Below are 18,501 nucleotides of genomic sequence, written 5' to 3'. Positions count from 1 at the left end.
GATAATTGCTGGGATTTGAAACCATAACTTGCTTACTGTAGCTAGATATCCACTAACTAGCTAGCGTAGCTGTAAAACAGTTTGGTTAAACGGTCTGGTATTAACGTTAGCTGGCTAGCTTCAGAGTTATGCAACTAGCTAGCGCAGCTATCCACCAACATTTCAAACAACAAAATAATCGATAAACATACAAGTCTTTTGTCGATTTCTGTTTCGCTACTGATGTTAGATTGAGGATTGTATTCAGCATATTGGGCCGTTTCTCCTTCCATAGTTAGCGCGCTGGCGTTCCCCACGCTGTCACTGCAATGCCCCTGTACCTGTACCTGTACCTGTACCTGTACCGTCACCTGAAGGACACAACTAGTTTACGAAGCGTCTGATGGAACAAAACCCCAGATCAATTTAAATACCATTTCGTAATCCAGAACGAACAGGTGATCTTCAGGTAACTGACAAAATAAAGATAACGCTTGAGTAAATAAGGAATAGAACACATATTGAAAGTTAATTAAGCAATTAACATTCCATCATGCTTAGGGTCATGTATACAAATTCCCAGTTGCCAATTATTTTGGCTACCATGGCTAGAAGAAGAGTTCTCAGTGACTTTGAAAGAAGGGTCTCAAAGGAAGCATAAGGGGTTTAAAGTATGTATGTGTCTCTCTGTTACCAGATCTCAACCTAATTAAACATGTATTGGAAATTCTGGAACAGCGTTTTCTGCCACCATCAACTGAACACCAAATGATTGAATTTATCGTGGAAGAATGGTATCAAATAGAGTTCCAGACACTTAGGCTACATGGCAGAATATATGTCAAGGCTATTGAAGCTGTTCTGGCAGCTCATGGTGGCCCAACACCCTATTAACATACTATGTTGGTGTTTCCTTTATTTTGGCAGTTACCTGTAGGGCCTTTCTTGCAAAACATTCTATTTAAAAATGTTATTAATCAATGAATCACATGAAAACAAACAAATTAAATGTCATAAAAAATGTACATAGTGAGATAATTCACAGCAATAGCAGATGGAAGCAATACATTTTTATTTACTCCTAGGGAATTTAAATCATGCAACACTATTTGTATTAGGATACAGCAATATTACATTTATTCAGTTGTAAAAACGATTCTGCTAAACTTTTATAGTGTTGGGCTGACTGTACACCCCTTGATTGTTTTCCACATTTTGTTGTGTTACAGACTCAATTTAAAATGGATTTAATAGAGATGCTGTGTCACTGACCTACACTCAATACCTCATAATTTCAAAGTGGAATGATGTTTTGTGAAATTTTTACAAATGTATTAAAAATGAAAAGCTGAAATGTGTTGAGTCAATAAGTACTCAACCCCTTTGTTATGGCAAGCCTAAATGAGTCCAGTAGTAAAGATTTGCTTAACAAGTCCCATAATAAGTTGCATGGACTCACTCTGTGTGCAATAATAGTGTTCAATGTGATTTTTGAATGACTACATCATCTCTGTACCCACACATACAATTATTATCTCTAAGGTCCCTCAGTGCATTTCAAACACAGATTCAATCACAAAGACCAGGTAGGTTTCTCAATGCCTCAATGCCTATTAGTAGATGGGTAAAAATAAAAAAGCAGACATTGTATATCCCTTTGAGCATGATGAAGTTATTCATTACACTTTGGATGGTGTATCAATACACCCAGTCACTACAAAGATACAGGTGTCCTTCCAAACTCAGTTGCCGGAGAGGAAGGAAATTAGGCCAATGGTGACTTTTAAAACAGTTACAGAGTTTTTAATGGCTGTGATAGAAGAAAACTGAGGATGGATTAACAACATTGTAGTTACTGCACAATACTAACCTAAATGACAGAGTGATAAGAAAAGCCTGTACAGAATTTTTAAAAAAAATACAAAACATGCATCCTGTTTTCAACAGGGCACAAATTAATACTGCAAAAAATGTGGCAAAGCACATCACTTTTTGTTCTGAATACAAAGTGTTATGTTTGGGGCAAATCCAATAAAACACAACACAGGAGAAACGGCCCAACACACCACTCTCCATACTGTCAAGCATAGTGGTGGCTTTATCATGTTATGGGTATGCTTGTAATAGTTAAGGACTGGGGAGTTTATTTAAAAAATAAATACAAAATAAATGGAATGTAGCTAAGCACAGGCATAATCCTAGAGGTAAACCTGGTTCAGTCTGCTTCCACCAGACACTGGGAGATGAATTATTCTATCAGCAGGACAATAATCTAAAACACAAGGCCAAATCTACACTGGACTTACTTACCAAGAAGGCAGTGAATGTTCCTAAGTGGCTGAGTTACAGTTTTGACTTAAATCTGCTTGAAAATCTATGGCAATACCTGAAAATGGTTGTCTAGCAATGATCAACAACCAATTTTACTGAGCTTGAAGAATTATGAAAATAATAAATGGCCAAATGTTGTACAATCCAGGTGGGTAAAGTTCTCAGAGACTTACCCAGAAATACTCACAGCTGCAAATGTGATTCTAACATGTTTTGACTTGTGAATACTTATCTAATCAAGATATATTAGTGTTTTATTTTTCATGATTTGTTTTACAAAATGTTCGAAATTTTCTTACAGGTCGACATTAGAGTATTTAGTGTAGATCATTGACAAAAAAAAATCAATTAAACACAAAAAAATCCCACTTTGTACAACACATTTTGGAAAAGTCAAGAGGTGTGAATACTTTCTGAAGGCACTGTAGTCTGTGGGTAATACTGGGAGTTAACTTTCCAATACGCGTGTCTGTCACAGGGGGGTAGGGGCTTCTCCAATTTACCGGCGTCTCAGACAGTTCTGTGTCAGTAGCCATAGGATATAGGCTGCCACCATGGACGACCAGGGATATTATAGTAATAATAGAATCAATTTGACCAATTCAGGAGTTAATCGGAGAACAAATAGGCAGTCTGGAAGTAATGCATGGCAAGAGCCCGGGGATTCCAATCCTGATGTCAATGCTAACGCACCTGTTAACGCGAACACCGACCCACAAACCCAGCAGGATCCAACTCAGCCTCGACAGTGAGTAGTAGCCAATAATATTTATCTACATTAGACTATGTATTTTCCAATGTTTCAAGGGGATATTCGGGCTATATTGATATGGAAGGTTCTCTTCTGCATCAAGTTTAAGAAAAATTGGGAAAAGTTTTGGAAGTATTATTATGTCAAAGTTGGGAATGTCATTCAAATTAAGAAAGTATTAAATTAAGTATTTATGTAAAGTCATATTCTCCTTTAGGCTACAGTAAGTTTCAGTTTCGTTTCATGCTCTTAATTCCTGTGAAGTGGAAGAGAAAACCAGAGATTATTTTAAGGAGATGGAAAACTGCATTGCAATCCTTATAGGGCCTATTGTGTACGTTGTCAATGGGCCGCGCGGTGCATTCTGGGTGATTGTGGGACAATTAGAGCTCTCCTTTCAGGAGTGAATGGGAGTCAATTGGGCGCAAGTTTAAAAACCTAAAATTACCATGAATTTCGTGAACATGAAGTAAACATTTACACATCTTTTGGAGATTAACTTGTTATCTGTAATATCGTATAGCTTTGGAATCGTGACATTACGTACTTCCGAGGAAAATAGGCAGGTTTATCGACTCATACCTGATTTTGAGAAGGGATTGCGTGACGATTAAGTTAGCAACCGCGTGACACAGAATGACAACGTAAACATGATTGGTCGACAGTTTGCTGGGCGGGATGTTATACATTTGCCTTTCGTTCCTATCTCCTTTTGTCTCTAATATCTCTGGTGAAAATAGTCTATGCGCATGAGCAGACGCTTGCGTTCTGTTTTGGTGCACAAGAATATTGCCTCTGTCTGGTAAAACCCTTGGCACAGAAGATTATGAGGGTTATTACACGTCTAAGTAGGGGGAGGCATTTACATTTCCCTTTCTCTCGCTTTCTCTGACTGGTTGCATCACCGCTTGATATGGCAACTGCTCTGCATACGACCGACCGCAAGCCGCTACAGAGGGTAGTGCGTAGTATGGCCCAGTATATCACTAGAGCCAAGCTGCCTGCCATCCAGAAACTCTATACCATGTGGTTTCAGAGGAAGGCCCTAAAGTAGTCTAAGACTCCAGCCACCCTAGTGTTAGAATGTTCTCTCTGCTACCGCACCGCAAGCGACACCGGAGCGCAAAGTCTAGGTCCAAAAGGCTAACCGCAAGCCATTAGACTGCTGAACAGCTAATCAAATGTCTACTGTCGTGGATAATTGTTTCAGAAATATACGCTAAATATGTCGTGGATAATTGTTTCAGAAATATAATACTCTCAGAAGAACTTTGTGAATTCAATGTAGACTTTAATACAAGTTATTAAGAGCCGTGCTGGTCCGCGGAACAGCCGCCCCTTCTTAGCACTGGCTCTGCTTTTATACATACATAGTATTTGTGTACATCACATATGTAAATAAAGTTACTCCCCCTTAGTTCGTCTGCCACCATTCAATTAAGTTCTTTGCTTGTTTACGCCCACTAACGCTCATATCTGCTTTTGGTTACGATGGCAGAACTCTTTCCATGTTCTAAAAATAATGTATGTATTGCATGCTTATGTTTTACGTGTTAGTCATCAGCTATCTTGCCTACATATTTATTCCTGTATCCTGCTGACAATAGCACGTTCAGCTGTCATGAATGCACGTATGGTCTTGGTTAATGTATTCTTCTCTTAACTGCATGTCCTTGCTATTTCAGCCTTGCAACCAGACCTATGTAATGCTCAGCTCTCTCCTCAATGGTTCGCTCCAACACTACTCAGACGATTTGAATTGACCCCCTTTTTACACTGCTGCTACTCACTGTTTATTATCTATGCATAGTCACTTTACCCCTACCTACATATACATATTACCTCAATTTACTTCGACTAACCTTTACCCCAGCAACTTGTCTCGGACAGGTACCCCCTGTATATACTGGAGGCTCGTTATTGTTATTTTATTGTGATATTTTTTTTCGTGCTTAAATACAAATATATATTAACATGTAGCAAATATTTTCTTACAAAAAATGGTTGGTTAAGGGCTTGTAAGTAAGCATTTCATGGTAAGATCTACACATGTTGTATTAGGTGCATGTGTCAAATTTGATTTTAATTTCCATGCTCTCTCTCTCAGTTCAGATGGGTTCACCATGATACCACCCATTGAATCACGAAGGAGTAAACTACAAATGAGTAAGTCTCGTTGTAGCGACCCTGGTATATTGACTCTTTTGTGGCACAATCGATTTCTGGGGGTCAGTTCAAGGTGCACTCCCTGCCTGTTTTATTACATTAGCATTGATATATCTCTACATCCCTCCCTCCATCCCTCTATACCCCCCTCCCTTCCCATCTACCCCTCCCTCCAGTAATAGTATATATTAGTAATATACTATATATTGTATTATAAACTGGGTGGTTCGAGCCCTGAATGCTGATTGGCTGACAGCCGTGGTATATCAGACCATATAGCACAGGTATGACAAAACATTTGTTTTTACTGTTCTTATTATGTTGGTAACCAGTTTATAATAGCAATAAGGCACCTAATGGGTTTGTGGTATATGGCCAATATACCACGGCCACGTTGCGTCGTGCCTAAGAACAACCCTTAGTCATGGTATATTGGCCATATACCACAAACCCACGAGGTGCCTTATTGCTTAAATATACTTGGAATGTAAAATGTCAACATGTCACCATTCTCTTTTAACCTGCAGTGGCTCAGAAAGAAGAGGAGGATTTACAGAGATGGAAGGAAGCAAACAGACCTGGTCCTGTCCAGCTGGCCCCAGAGAGGCTAGGTACACACACACACACACACACACACACACACACACACACACACACACACACACACACACACACTAATAATATTATATTCTAATGCATGTATCTCTGTAAGGTGGTGCTGTGTCATTGGCTGAGGCCAGAGAGAGGCAGCTGTTGGAGTTACGCCGATCTAAACTGCAGAAACAGGTATTCCATCATTACACTTTACAATAAAGATGTATTTATACATTTATGGCCCGTATTCCATCATTACACTTTACAATAAAGATGTATTTATACATTTATGGCCCGTATTCCATCATTACACTTTACAATAAAGATGTATTTATACCTTTATGGCCCGTATTCCATCATTACACTTTACAATAAAGATGTATTTATACCTTTATGGCCCGTATTCCATCATTACACTTTACAATAAAGATGTATTTATACCTTTATGGCCCGTATTCCATCATTACACTTTACAATAAAGATGTATTTATACCTTTATGGCCCGTATTCCATCATTACACTTTACAATAAAGATGTATTTATACATTTATGGCCCGTATTCCATCATTACACTTTACAATAAAGATGTATTTATACCTTTATGGCCCGTATTCCATCATTACACTTTACAATAAAGATGTATTTATACATTTATGGCCCGTATTGCATCATTACACTTTACAATAAAGATGTATTTATACCTTTATGGCCCGTATTCCATCATTACACTTTACAATAAAGATGTATTTATACCTTTATGGCCCGTATTCCATCATTACACTTTACAATAAAGATGTATTTATACCTTTATGGCCCGTATTCCAGCCTGGCATTTAAAACCCTCACATTCTGTTAATTTCTTGATGATGCCTTCTAAATAGCCCTTGACAGACAGTGTGAGTAAGTTGTCTACTTGTGTTGCGTGAAGCTGAGAAAAGAGGAGATTGACCGGCAACGGAAACAGGCTGAGGAAGAGGAGAATGACAGGATGAAGGCTAAACAGCGGGAGAAGGTAAGAGAGGGATGGAAAGGGTGTTAGCACTGTACAAATACATCTCTTACTTACTATTGATGTCACTGTATTGTTACATACCATATACTGTAGGTATACAGAAGGTATTGTTTCTCTCTGTAATACCATTTCATTCCAACAGATGTCACTGCAGACAGCTGGCAGGCACACTAATCCTAGATGTGGTGATTGAATGAGAGAGAGAGAGAAAGAGAGGAAAATAGACAGAGAGGAAGAGACATATCCACACCCATCATTAAGGAGACAATAGTTCCCTGACTGATTGATGGTGTTTTCAGGAACCACAGACTGCAGCAGAGAGAGCTGTTACACATGTTTGAGTCCATGTCTGGCTGTCCTCTGAGTGGTGAATACAGACAGAGATGTCTTAATAGTGGTTCATGAAGGACACCAGAGCAGTGGTTACGGAACCTTTAACGAGTCACCTTAATAACATTTCAAGCACTGTCTTGTGACCCACCTAATGAAGCTGACCATGTTTCTCTCTACAACCTAGTCCTTGATTGTAACCTGAGAGGGAATGGTTACGACAAGTCCCTACTAATTAGTAACAAGTCACTGATGTGTTCAACTATGTTACAGACTGAGAGACTGGAGGAGAGGAGAGAACAGGAGGAGAGGCAGAGGAGAGAAGTTCTCCAACAGGACCACCTCAGGTCAGCACTTTGAACTTGTGAATAAATAAGGTTTTTCTGTAGCAGACATCAGAGGAGATGGAGGCGTGTGACACACACTTAACCTGTTTCTCCCTGTTTACCCTCACATCCGTCACTGAACCATGTAAATCCTTCTACTCACCTGAAGTAACATACCGGTTCATTACAGGTGGAGGAGAGTCAAAGACTGAAGGAGAATGCAGAACCCTGGCACTTTAATGGATGTTTATGTACAGAGTGTGATGTGCAGGAATCTCTTCTCCAAAGCATAATAATATTAACACTGGTCCAAACCCTTAGCCCTTAAGCACCCAACGGAGTTATTGTGTTATTGGAACCCTGGCTACATTCCAGCCCCTCTGGAGGAAAATGATGTTTGATGTCACACCACTGGCACCAGCCTAACAACAACAAACATGACACACACTAGGAGAACTGTAGGGAAGGAAAAATACAGACATGTACAGACAGACGGACGGGCGGACAGACAGACGGAGGGACGGACAGACAGACGGAGGGAGCATGTTGGAGTCAGGGGTAGAGAGAGGAGAGGCAGTTACAGAGTACAGATGACGGGGCTACAGATGGGACTGAGACGGGGACAGGACCGTTAGGACAGAGGACTGAGACACAGGACAGGAAAGAGGATGAAGACAGTGAGAGTCAGACCAGGACAAACAGACTAGGTGACCCCTCTGTGAGGGAGAATCAGGAGTGTCTGCAGAAAACATTAACACCACTGTGTGTGTGTGTGTTTGTGTGTGTGTGATCTGCAGGAAGACAAAGCAGTTCCTTCAGAGGGTGGAGAGGTCAGATGCAGCTCCATTGGCAGTGACTAGTGCCTCACACACATCACCCTGGGTAGGACTATGTGTGTGTGTATCCTAGACAGGGCCCTGGGTTCGGAACTCTCAGAGCTGTGGCTGTGAGGTCAGGGGTAATTCACACCAATGGATCCATCTTTGTATACGATCTGCTTTCATTGACCGTGGTGGAGTGGGGATAAACTCAGCCCCAGAAATGTTGGTCCAGCCCAACCCAAGTTTCTCAGGGTTTGAGTATGTGTGTGTTAGGGAAGGGTTTCATACTGTACTGACTGACAACAGTATTATGTGTCAACTGACATCTTTATTCAAATTGCACACACAGCTGTGGTAGACAGACAGATAGACAGAGGAAATGTTTTCTTGTGTGGCCTTTCTCATTGTTGTGCAAGTTTCTCTAGTTTCCCTTATTTCTCACCTTATTGGGAGAATTAGCCGTGCCAGGAGTGATAGAGAAGGAGAGAGAGAGGGTGAGGAGAGTGAGAGAGAGAGGGTGAGGAAAGGGAAAGACAGACTGAAGAGAGGGAGGGAGAGAGAGAAATAGAGGGAGAAAGAGAGGAGAGGGAGAAAGAGAGAGAGGGTAAGGAGAGAGAGAGGAGAGGGAGAGAGGGAAAAGGGAGCGAGAGAGGCTGAGTAAAGGGAGACTGAGCGAGGGAGAAGAGAAGAGAGAGAGGGTAAGGAGAGGGAGAGAGGGTGAGGAAGGGAGAGAGGCTGAAGAGAGGGAGAGAGAAAAAGGGAGAGGCAGAGGGAGAGAAAGAGAGGGGAGGGAGAGAGAGAGAGAGGGTGAGGAGAGCGAGAGAGAGAGAGGGTGAGGAGAGCGAGAGAGAGAGAGGGTGAGGAGAGAGAGTGATGGGAAGAGGGCTGCATGCAAAGATGAAGAAACAGAACAGGAATCGAGAAATAGAGAGAGTGATAGCAGAAGAGAGAAAGGGATTCCTCTCCCTGACAGGCAGTGACTGTAGGATAACCCAAAAGGATAGAAACATCACATGACACTACCTGTCATCTCTGTGGAGACAGTCATACACAGAGTAATGTGTGTAGCGGTATGCCTCTCCAGTTTCCATAGAGATCCTACATTCTATTCATATATCTTCTGCTTGTTTTCTCTGAAAACATGGTAGTGAAGGAGTGTCAGGATGTCTGTGTTCCTGCTTTACTCTCTATTGACCTGGTCTTCTGGAGGTGCTCCAGACTGCAGTACTGGATCCGTCCAAGCTAAACCAACGTCACAGACCCAGTGATCAAAGCCGCCGAACAGGAGGGGGAGAGCAACGGGAAGAAGGGGGAGCGAGGGGGAAGAGAGTGTGGTTGATGTGGTCTCTACTGGGGTACTGGGGAATTTGTTGTTCTTTCAGAGATGGTTCCTTAAGGGACGATTAATATTCCTTATATCCTCTGTTTGTGTGGGGAGTGTGCGTGCACGTGTGTGTGTGTCTGTGTGAGTTTTGTGTTGTGTGTGCACTCCCTACTCTCCAGAGTCGGAGGATAGAGAACAGAGAAAGAGCCTGACACCAGAAAAACAACTCTCTCTCTCTCTCTCTCTCTCTCTCTCTCTCTCTCTCTCTCTCTCTCTCTCTCTCTCTCTGTCTGTCTGTCTGTCTCTCTCTCTCTCTCTCTCTCTCTCTCTCTCTCTCTCTCTCTCTCTCTCTCTCTCTCTCTCTCTCTCTCTCTCTCTCTCTCTCTCTCTCTCTCTCTCTCTCTCTCTCTCTCTCTCTCTCTCTCTCTATCTCTCTCTGTCTCTGTCTGTCTGTGTTCAAACAGAGGCCTGAGACCCTGTTTTCTTATGTTCCTGTCCTGCAGGCCAGAGCCCAGGAATACAGGTCAGAGAGGAGAGAGGAGGAGAACACCGCTCTACAGCTGAAGAAGGAGGAACAGAGGAAGAAGGTACCCTGTCAAATATACAACCATTGCTAACTAATGTTATGGGTATATGTAGCCCAAGCAGGAATGACACTACAGTTCAGTTATGGGGGCAGTACTAATCCATGTTCTTCCCCTCAGAGTGAGGTTTTGGAGGAGAAAGAGAGTGATCAAGAGGAGGAGAGGATGAGAGAATTGAGAAGGTGTGCTCATTTTTACAACAATGTTCAAACCTAGTTGTCATTTTTTTATGTTGAGTGATCTGTTTAGACATTGTTCCCTTATTTATTTTGCTCCAGTAGTTGGCTGGACGGCCTGTAATATGTTGATATTTCTAATCTCTTTTTAATAGTTTAAAATATATTATTATCCCTGTAAAGGAGATGTTGCTTGCAGCATTACAAACATTAGCATAGAAACATACTGAATACATTCCAAGGAAACACATACATTTTATAACACAAATGATTATGTCTGGTGGCAGGGGGAGATCAGCTTTCCTCGACCGACTGCAGGGTGGGGGCACAGAGGTTGCAGGGGGGCAGATTGAGCTACAGCGCCCCCCTGTGGCTATGGAGGAGGACAGAAGAGGCTGGCAGACCCATAGCCAGACCTCCCGACCACAAGACACCTTTACATCCCCGGAGCCTGATCCAGCACACAACACCTCAGAGTGGCAAGATGAGACCAGTAAGACACACACGGATGCACACTGGGTACCGTTAATTACAGTCTGTCAGTAAGGGAGGGAAATTCTGGTGTCTCTGAGCCAAGCTGTCAAGTAGAAAGGAAAAGCTTCTCAGTGTGATGCTGTCAGAGGGAGAGTCGGGAACGACTTCTCCATGGCCACTTTGACCACTGCCTCCTATCTCCAGTAAAGGCAGTAATACAGTGTAGTGTAAATACAATTCCAAAATAATGTATGAATCAATGTGTCAGAGACATTCCAGTGGTCAGGGCTTGAAACACTTCTTACAGATGCTTCTGACATTATTTCATTCTCCTGGTGCCAAGGTGTGCAGTCTTCAGATGTGTGTGTGTGTTTGTGCAGAAGACTAAACCCTTTAAATGAACCCATCAATGGCAGCAGCCATTGCCAAAGCCCACATAGCAGCAGCAGGACAGGAGCAGATGTTCTGTTGACTAGAGTTTCCTCATAACAAAGGTACGCTTTGATTCCCTTCCCACGTTCCTGGGCTTCTGTAGCTGATGGCATCTGATGCTTGAGCTTATTTCTGTTGGATTTCACTGTTCACATCAGGACCAGTTCACTTCAGGACCAGTTACTTCAGGAACAGTTCACTTCAGGACCAGTTCACTTCAGGACCAGTTCACATCAGGACCAGTTCACTTCAGGAACAGTTCACTTCAGGACCAGTTCACTTCAGGAACAGTTCACTTCAGGACCAGTTCACTTCAGGAACAGTTCACTTCAGGACCAGTTCACTTCAGGAACAGTTCACTTTAGGAACAGTTCACTTCAGGAACAGTTCACTTTAGGAACAGTTCACTTCAGGAACAGTTCACGTCAGGAACAGTTCACGTCAGGAACAGTTCACGTCAGGAACAGTTCACTTTAGGAACAGTTCACTTCAGGAACAGTTCACGTCAGGAACAGTTCACTTTAGGAACAGTTCACTTTAGGAACAGTTCACTTCAGGAACAGTTCACGTCAGGAACAGTTCACTTTAGGAACAGTTCACTTTAGGAACAGTTCACTTCAGGAACAGTTCACTTTAGGAACAGTTCACTTCAGGAACAGTTCACGTCAGGAACAGTTCACTTCAGGAACAGTTCACTTCAGAACCAGTTCACTTCAGGAACTACTGCTACTTGTCATCACATCTGTAAAATACTTTTGCTCTCAAGGTCACATCGCACCCATGAAAACTTGCATTAGTTACCCAAGGCAATGCCTAGGCTTTGCTCAATGCCAGGGTTGTGGGTTCGATGCCAGGGTTTTGGGTTCGTTGCCAGGGTTGTGGGTTCGATGCCAGGGTTGTAGGTTGATCCTGGAGACACCCGTCAACTTGGATCCGATAGCTGTTGTAAATGGCCATGTTCAGTAACCACCCTCATTAGGGTGTAATGTGCAGAGTCCAGTTGTCAACTGGAAAAGTTTTGGAGAAAAGCATCTGTCGGCTAAATGGCCGTGGTGATTAGGATATGAAGAGGATGCTAGTCCTTCACCACCATAACACTTCTAATCTCCTCCTGGCTGGCTGATGATCTCCCTCCAGGCTCCTCACACTGCCCTGCTCAGTTGCTCAGTGTGTGTGTGTGTGTGTGTGTGTGTGTGTGTGTGTGTGTGTGTGTGTGTGTGTGTGTGTGTGTGTGTGTGTGTGTGTGTGTGTGTGTGTGTGTGTGTGTGTGTGTGTGTGTGTGTGTGTGTCTGCGTGTGTGTCTGCGTGTGTGTCTGCGTGTGTGTGTATGTGATCAGGGACTGTTATATTGTGGTTAGTTGGAGGATCAGGTTGGATCAGAATGACTGTGGTGGAAGATCCGTGTTTCTTATTTTTCTTTCTCTCCACCCCCCCCCCCCCCTCTCTCTCTTCTCCGGTCATCTGTCCTTCCTGGCTGAACCAGATGACCCAGCAGAGAGCATCATGGGAGTGTCCTCTCAGACTGCAGTGAACGGGCTTGGTCTGGGATGAGACTGTCATCCTTATGTCTTGTCTGACTGTGTGTGTGTGTGTGTGTGTGTGTGTGTGTGTGTGTGTGTGTGTGTGTGTGTGTGTGTGTGTGTGTGTGTGTGTGTGTGTGTGTGTGTGTGTGTGTGTGTGTGTGTGTGTGTGTGTGTGTGTGTGTGTGTGTGCATGTATGTGTGTGGGATTGGATGAGGCTTTGGTGTTTAGAATACAAAGCAGAGCTATGTCATCGTTTCTCATTACAAGGAACATTCATCCAAAATCAAAACGTTTCATAACTCATAAAGTGGTCTAAAGTCAAGTCTAAATTCGACGGCATCTGTTGCACAGATCCAGCTGTATACAGAAGAAATATACAGCTTTCATTTAGGGTTTGATAGGTCAGGATATTGTACCTCTGTCTCCATACCCCAGCGTTTAGATACAGATGTAGGATCTTAATTTGATCACTCTTTTGTTGCTGAAAATGTTCCAACTGGAAAAATTCACTGAAAACCCACATTAACACACGGTTATATTAACAGTATTGCACTTTTTATGTAGCCTACCTTTGGCCGGCTAATAGCCAAACCACCAATCAAGCAACATTATGGACAAAGCGTTCAAATCCTGTTGCTGCAGGATTATTTTGCTGTGACAATATACACTTGAAATTAAGATCCTGCATCTGTATTCAGAACTAAAGGATCATACACTGTGTGTGGTATAAAACTCCATGAGAGCAGTTCTTGCTTGTCAAGAGACCGCAACAAAGGATTTCTTTGTTACCTAATATGACTGGAAAAATCATACATGTGCATAAATGTAAAATGTAACACTGAACTCTGTTTTTCTCTCCTCCAGATCCAGACATTGAGTGGGTTGTGATGAAGCTTCAGAATAGCTTCCCGTTCTGTGAGAGACCCTTTCTGGAGGACATCGTCATTCAGTGTAACGGAGACTATCAACAGGCCTATGACTTACTTATCTAGTGTTGCGGAGCCTCCAACAGGCATGTGTGTTAGTCTAATGACAACCCTTGTGTATTAACTTTTAGTGCTGAATCTTCCTCATATCTTCATCTAGTACTAATAATATTGTGAACCTTGAAAGTAATAGTACAATTGTGAAACTTGATTCCGTAATAATGATAATATTGTGAAACTTGACAATATCTATGGATCAAGTAATGATACTATTGTGAAAGGTAAAATCTTAGTAATAATAATAGAGTGAAACGACTTAATTTCGTCAGCACAATTTACAAATTGCTCCATTGTGTCTGACATTGATTTAGGATGTTTTTTACAAATGAGTTGTAGGTCACTAGGATGAGTCAGCATCTTTATATCCATTTGGCTTTTAACAAGCTCATTGTGTTGTTATGGAAACATCTGTCCTGTTTTCTGTTTCTCTGTATAAAGGCTAATCACAATAACATGTTGGCTATCCATTACAAGGGTTTGTCATCTGTATGATGGACAACAATAGACCGTCTCCCTTGGTGTGTCCTATTAGATAATATATTGGGTCTTTATGTTCTGTGTCACCTCTGGTTTCGCTGAGATGTTTGACTTTTCACTTTGTATTCTTCAGATGTTTCCCTGATTGAATTAGTATTGTGATGTTTGGGTCAGCTATCCAGGGCTGTGTTTAATAAATCGTTGTTCAACACAATACGATACATGGTTGAAGAACCTATGTCTTTGTCTTTCTATGATGCTGTACTTTCTAAGGGTACTTGCGAATATGTCTTTGTCAGTTGACCCAAAATAGAACAACATAGAAGCCAGTGTTTGTAACAATAGGACACAAAGGTGATAAAACATTTAAAAACACTTCCATTATTTACCGGACAATAGCGATGTCATCCCCTTCTTATAAATCATCAGAACATAGAACAGAGTGGTACTTTCACATGGCGCAGGGTTGTGTTACTGCCAACCAAAACCCCTCTCAGACATAATGGAAGTACTTATGGTAAATGTGACTCCACAAAGTCTTCAGAGATGACCTGGAGATCTTCCTGTTCCCATCGCTCAACTGGGCCAGGTTGAGATACAGTAACTTAACAACCAACGTCATGCCTCTTCAGCTACACAGTGAGGATAGGAGTACACCTGAACACACCTGCCATAGCTGAAGCAGCTTGTGTGTGTATATATATTGTTTCCAATGGGCTTTTCTTCGCTATCTCTTAAGTGGACGAGTCCTCTGTCCCTAGATGAATGTTGTGTGTACATGCAGTTGACTAAATCGTGGTACAGACCACCACCCTCAGCATAATCAAACCAGTATTGCACAAAGCTTTGTCTTGATGAGACCATGCTACAATAAGGTATCACATGATGATTTTCGGGCGGTATATGTGTATCTGTTACAGGATCTGGCACACACACGAACGCGCATACACGCACGCACACACACACACACACACACACACACACAGTAAGCAGTAGCAGCTGACTTGACAAGTGTGTATGATATGCACAGGAAACGTGGGAGGTTAGCTACAAAGAAGAAAGAAACTCTTAGAATCGACCCAAAATGAGTCAACAATGTCAAAAACAACGTTTCTCTCAGGGATGTAGATATAGCTAGCCCTAACCCTAACTTCCTGTCCACACCCCAGCTCAGCCCTAACCCTAACTTCCTGTCCACACCCCAGCTCAGCCTTAACCCTAACTTCCTGTCCACACACCAGCTCAGCCCTAACCCTAACTTCCTGTCCACACCCCAGCTCAACCCTAACCCTAACTTCCTGTCCACACCCCAGCTCAGCCCTAACCCTAACTTCCTGTCCACACCCCAGCTCAGCCCTAACCCTAACTTCCTGTCCACACCCCAGCTCAGCCCTAAACCTAACTTCCTGTCCACACCCCAGCTCAGCCCTAACCCTAACTTCCTGTCCACACCCCAGCTCAACCCTAACCCTAACTTCCTGTCCACACCCCAGCTCAGCCCTAACCCTAACTTCCTGTCCACACCCCAGCTCAGCCCTAACCCTAACTTCCTGTCCACACCCCAGCTCAACCCTAACCCTAACTTCCTGTCCACACCCCAGCTCAGCCCTAACCCTAACTTCCTGTCCACACCCCAGCTCAGCCCTAACCCTAACTTCCTGTCCACACCCCAGCTCAGCCCTAACCCTAACTTCCTGTCCACACCCCAGCTCAGCCCTAACCCTAACTTCCTGTCCACACCCCAGCTCAGCCCTAACCCTAACTTCCTGTCCACACCCCAGCTCAACCCTAACCCTAACTTCCTGTCCACACCCCAGCTCAGCCCTAACCCTAACTTCCTGTCCACACCCCAGCTCAGCCCTAACCCTAACTTCCTGTCCACACCCAGCTCAGCCCTAACCCTAACTTCCTGTCCACACCCCAGCTCAGCCCTAACCCTAACTTCCTGTCCACACCCCAGCTCAGCCCTAACCCTAACTTCCTGTCCACACCCCAGCTCAACCCTAACCCTAACTTCCGGTCCACACCCCAGCTCAGCCCTAACCCTAACTTCCTGTCCACACCCCAGCTCAACCCTAACCCTAACTTCCTGTCCACACCCCAGCTCAGCCCTAACCCTAACTTCCTGTCCACACCCCAGCTCAACCCTAACCCTAACTTCCTGTCCACACCCCAGCGCAGCCCTAACCCTAACTTCCTGTCCACACCCCAGCTTAACCATATTTTACTACTACAATGTACATCTGTGTGTGTTTCAATATGGCTAGTTACACAGCTGATAAGGTACATGGATGCATTTACAAAAAGTGATACAATCTCTCCCCAACTCAGTTTGAATGTACAGTATCTTGATGTCTTTCAAACCGCTTGACTCAAAGCAACCAGTCCTCTCCTAATTACACTCTGGTGTGTTTCTTCTCTGACCCAGAATCAGCACAAGACAGTTCCGGATATAGCAAGGAGGGGGAGATGGAGTGAGGGAGGGAGGAATTAGGGAGGGAATACTATTCCTGTCCAATCTGACCCTCATGTCCGGCAGTGTGAGACTCTCCCACGTTTCCCAGGGATTTAAAATGGAACGAGCTCCTTCCCTCACACATATCCACAGTACAGACACATAGGTACTGAGGCATGCACACACACAAACCCACGACCATTGGTGGACAAAGTACTCAATTCTCATACAGTATTGAGTAAAAGTAAAGATACCTTAATAGAAAATGACTCAAGTAAAAGTGAATGTCACCCAGAAATATACTACTTGAGTAAAAGTCTAAAAGGATTTTGTTTGAAATATACTTAAGTATCATAAGTAAATGTAATTGCTAAAATATACTTTATTATAAGCAAACCAGCAAACCTCTATTATAAGCAAACCAGACAGCACAATGTTCTTGTTTTTGTAATGAATATTCAGGGAGAACAAGGTGTAGATTCACACGCTGAGTGTGGCAGATGTTTATTAAGCCTTCACAGAAGTCAGGAATCATGGTCACAGGCAATGGTCAACCACAGGTAGGCAGTCAAAAACAATACCTCACAACCATACAAACAAAGAGAACTGAACTAAAAAGGGAGCTGATGAGACCAGGTGAGTAACTAACACAGGTGAAATTAATGAACAAAAATGAAAGACAGGGTATGTTCAAGAACACAAAGAAACAGGGCTATGTTCAAGAACACAAAGAAACAGGGCTACGTTCAAGAACACAAAGAAACAGGGCTACGTTCAAGAACACAAAGAAACAGGGCTACGTTCAAGAACACAAAGAAACAGGGCTACGTTCAAGAACACAAAGAAATAGGGCTACGTTCAAGAACACAAAGAAACAGGGCTATGTTCAAGAACACAAAGAAACAGGGCTATGTTCAAGAACACAAAGAAACAGGGCTACGTTCAAGAACACAAAGAAACAGGGCTATGTTCAAGAACACAAAGAAACAGGGCTACGTTAAAGAACACAAAGAAACAGGGCTACGTTCAAGAACACAAAGAAACAGGGCTACGTTCAAGAACACAAAGAAACAGGGCTACGTTCAAGAACACAAAGAAACAGGGCTATGTTCAAGAACACAAAGAAACAGGGCTACGTTAAAGAACACAAAGAAACAGGGCTACGTTCAAGAACACAAAGAAACAGGACTACGAAAAGCAGAACCTTACAATTTAATTTAATTTATGGATAGCCAAGGTCACACTCCAACACTCAAACATAATTTAAAAACAAAGCATTTGTGTTTAGTGAGTCCTCCAGATCAGAGGCAGTAGGGATGACCAGGGATGTTCTCTTGATAAGTGTGGGAATTGGACCATTTTCTGTCCTGCTAAGAATCGAAAACGTAACGAGTACTTTTGGGTGTCAGGGAGAATGCATGGAGTAAAAAGTACATTACTTTCTTTCGGAATGTAATGAAGTAAAAGTAAAAGTTGTCAAAAATATAAATGGTAAAGTACAGATACTCAAAAACACTACTTAAGTAGAACTTTAAAGTATTTTTACTTAAGTACTTTACACCATTTCACACAACACACTGCTGCTCATCCAGTGTTGTAATAACAGGAAGTTTGTATGAGGAAAGGTATTAGCATCATAAAGTGTGACGCCAGCCCTTCCTGTACTCTGGCCTGATTCATTTCTGTTCAATAACAAAATGGAGCATCTCTCTCTCTGTTCTTTCTGAAACTATCAGAAAGAGCAGGTCAATCATAGCCC

The 18,501-nt window shown here is 42.7% G+C and overlaps 1 protein-coding gene across 1 annotated transcript; it reads left to right on the top strand.

Moving 5' to 3' along the window:
• Positions 1 to 3,890: 3,890 nt before the first annotated feature.
• Positions 3,891 to 14,506, top strand: epsti1 (epithelial stromal interaction 1). The gene is made up of 12 exons (XM_031798454.1): positions 3,891 to 3,909; positions 5,169 to 5,227; positions 5,755 to 5,838; positions 5,940 to 6,013; positions 6,750 to 6,833; positions 7,437 to 7,510; positions 8,287 to 8,371; positions 10,138 to 10,221; positions 10,339 to 10,400; positions 10,682 to 10,887; positions 12,784 to 12,840; positions 13,689 to 14,506. Exons 2-12 carry the CDS (start codon positions 5,185 to 5,187, stop codon positions 13,814 to 13,816), a joined length of 981 nt encoding a protein of 326 aa, XP_031654314.1. The 5' UTR covers positions 3,891 to 3,909; positions 5,169 to 5,184; the 3' UTR covers positions 13,817 to 14,506.
• Positions 14,507 to 18,501: the final 3,995 nt, after the last annotated feature.

This window comes from Oncorhynchus kisutch, linkage group LG2, assembly GCF_002021735.2.
Source record: "Oncorhynchus kisutch isolate 150728-3 linkage group LG2, Okis_V2, whole genome shotgun sequence".
In the NCBI taxonomy this organism is placed as follows: domain Eukaryota; kingdom Metazoa; phylum Chordata; class Actinopteri; order Salmoniformes; family Salmonidae; genus Oncorhynchus; species Oncorhynchus kisutch.
This window is presented reverse-complemented; position numbering and strand designations above follow the sequence as displayed.

Bases quoted from the DNA above. Each gene is read 5' to 3' on its own strand.
- epsti1 (XM_031798454.1), top strand. From the start codon at position 5,185: ATGATACCACCCATTGAATCACGAAGGAGTAAACTACAAATGA. The intron at 8,372-10,137 runs GTAGGACTATGT...CCTGTCCTGCAG, and splicing joins CCTCACACACATCACCCTGG to GCCAGAGCCCAGGAATACAG. The intron at 12,841-13,688 runs GTCTGGGATGAG...TCTCTCCTCCAG, and splicing joins GACTGCAGTGAACGGGCTTG to ATCCAGACATTGAGTGGGTT.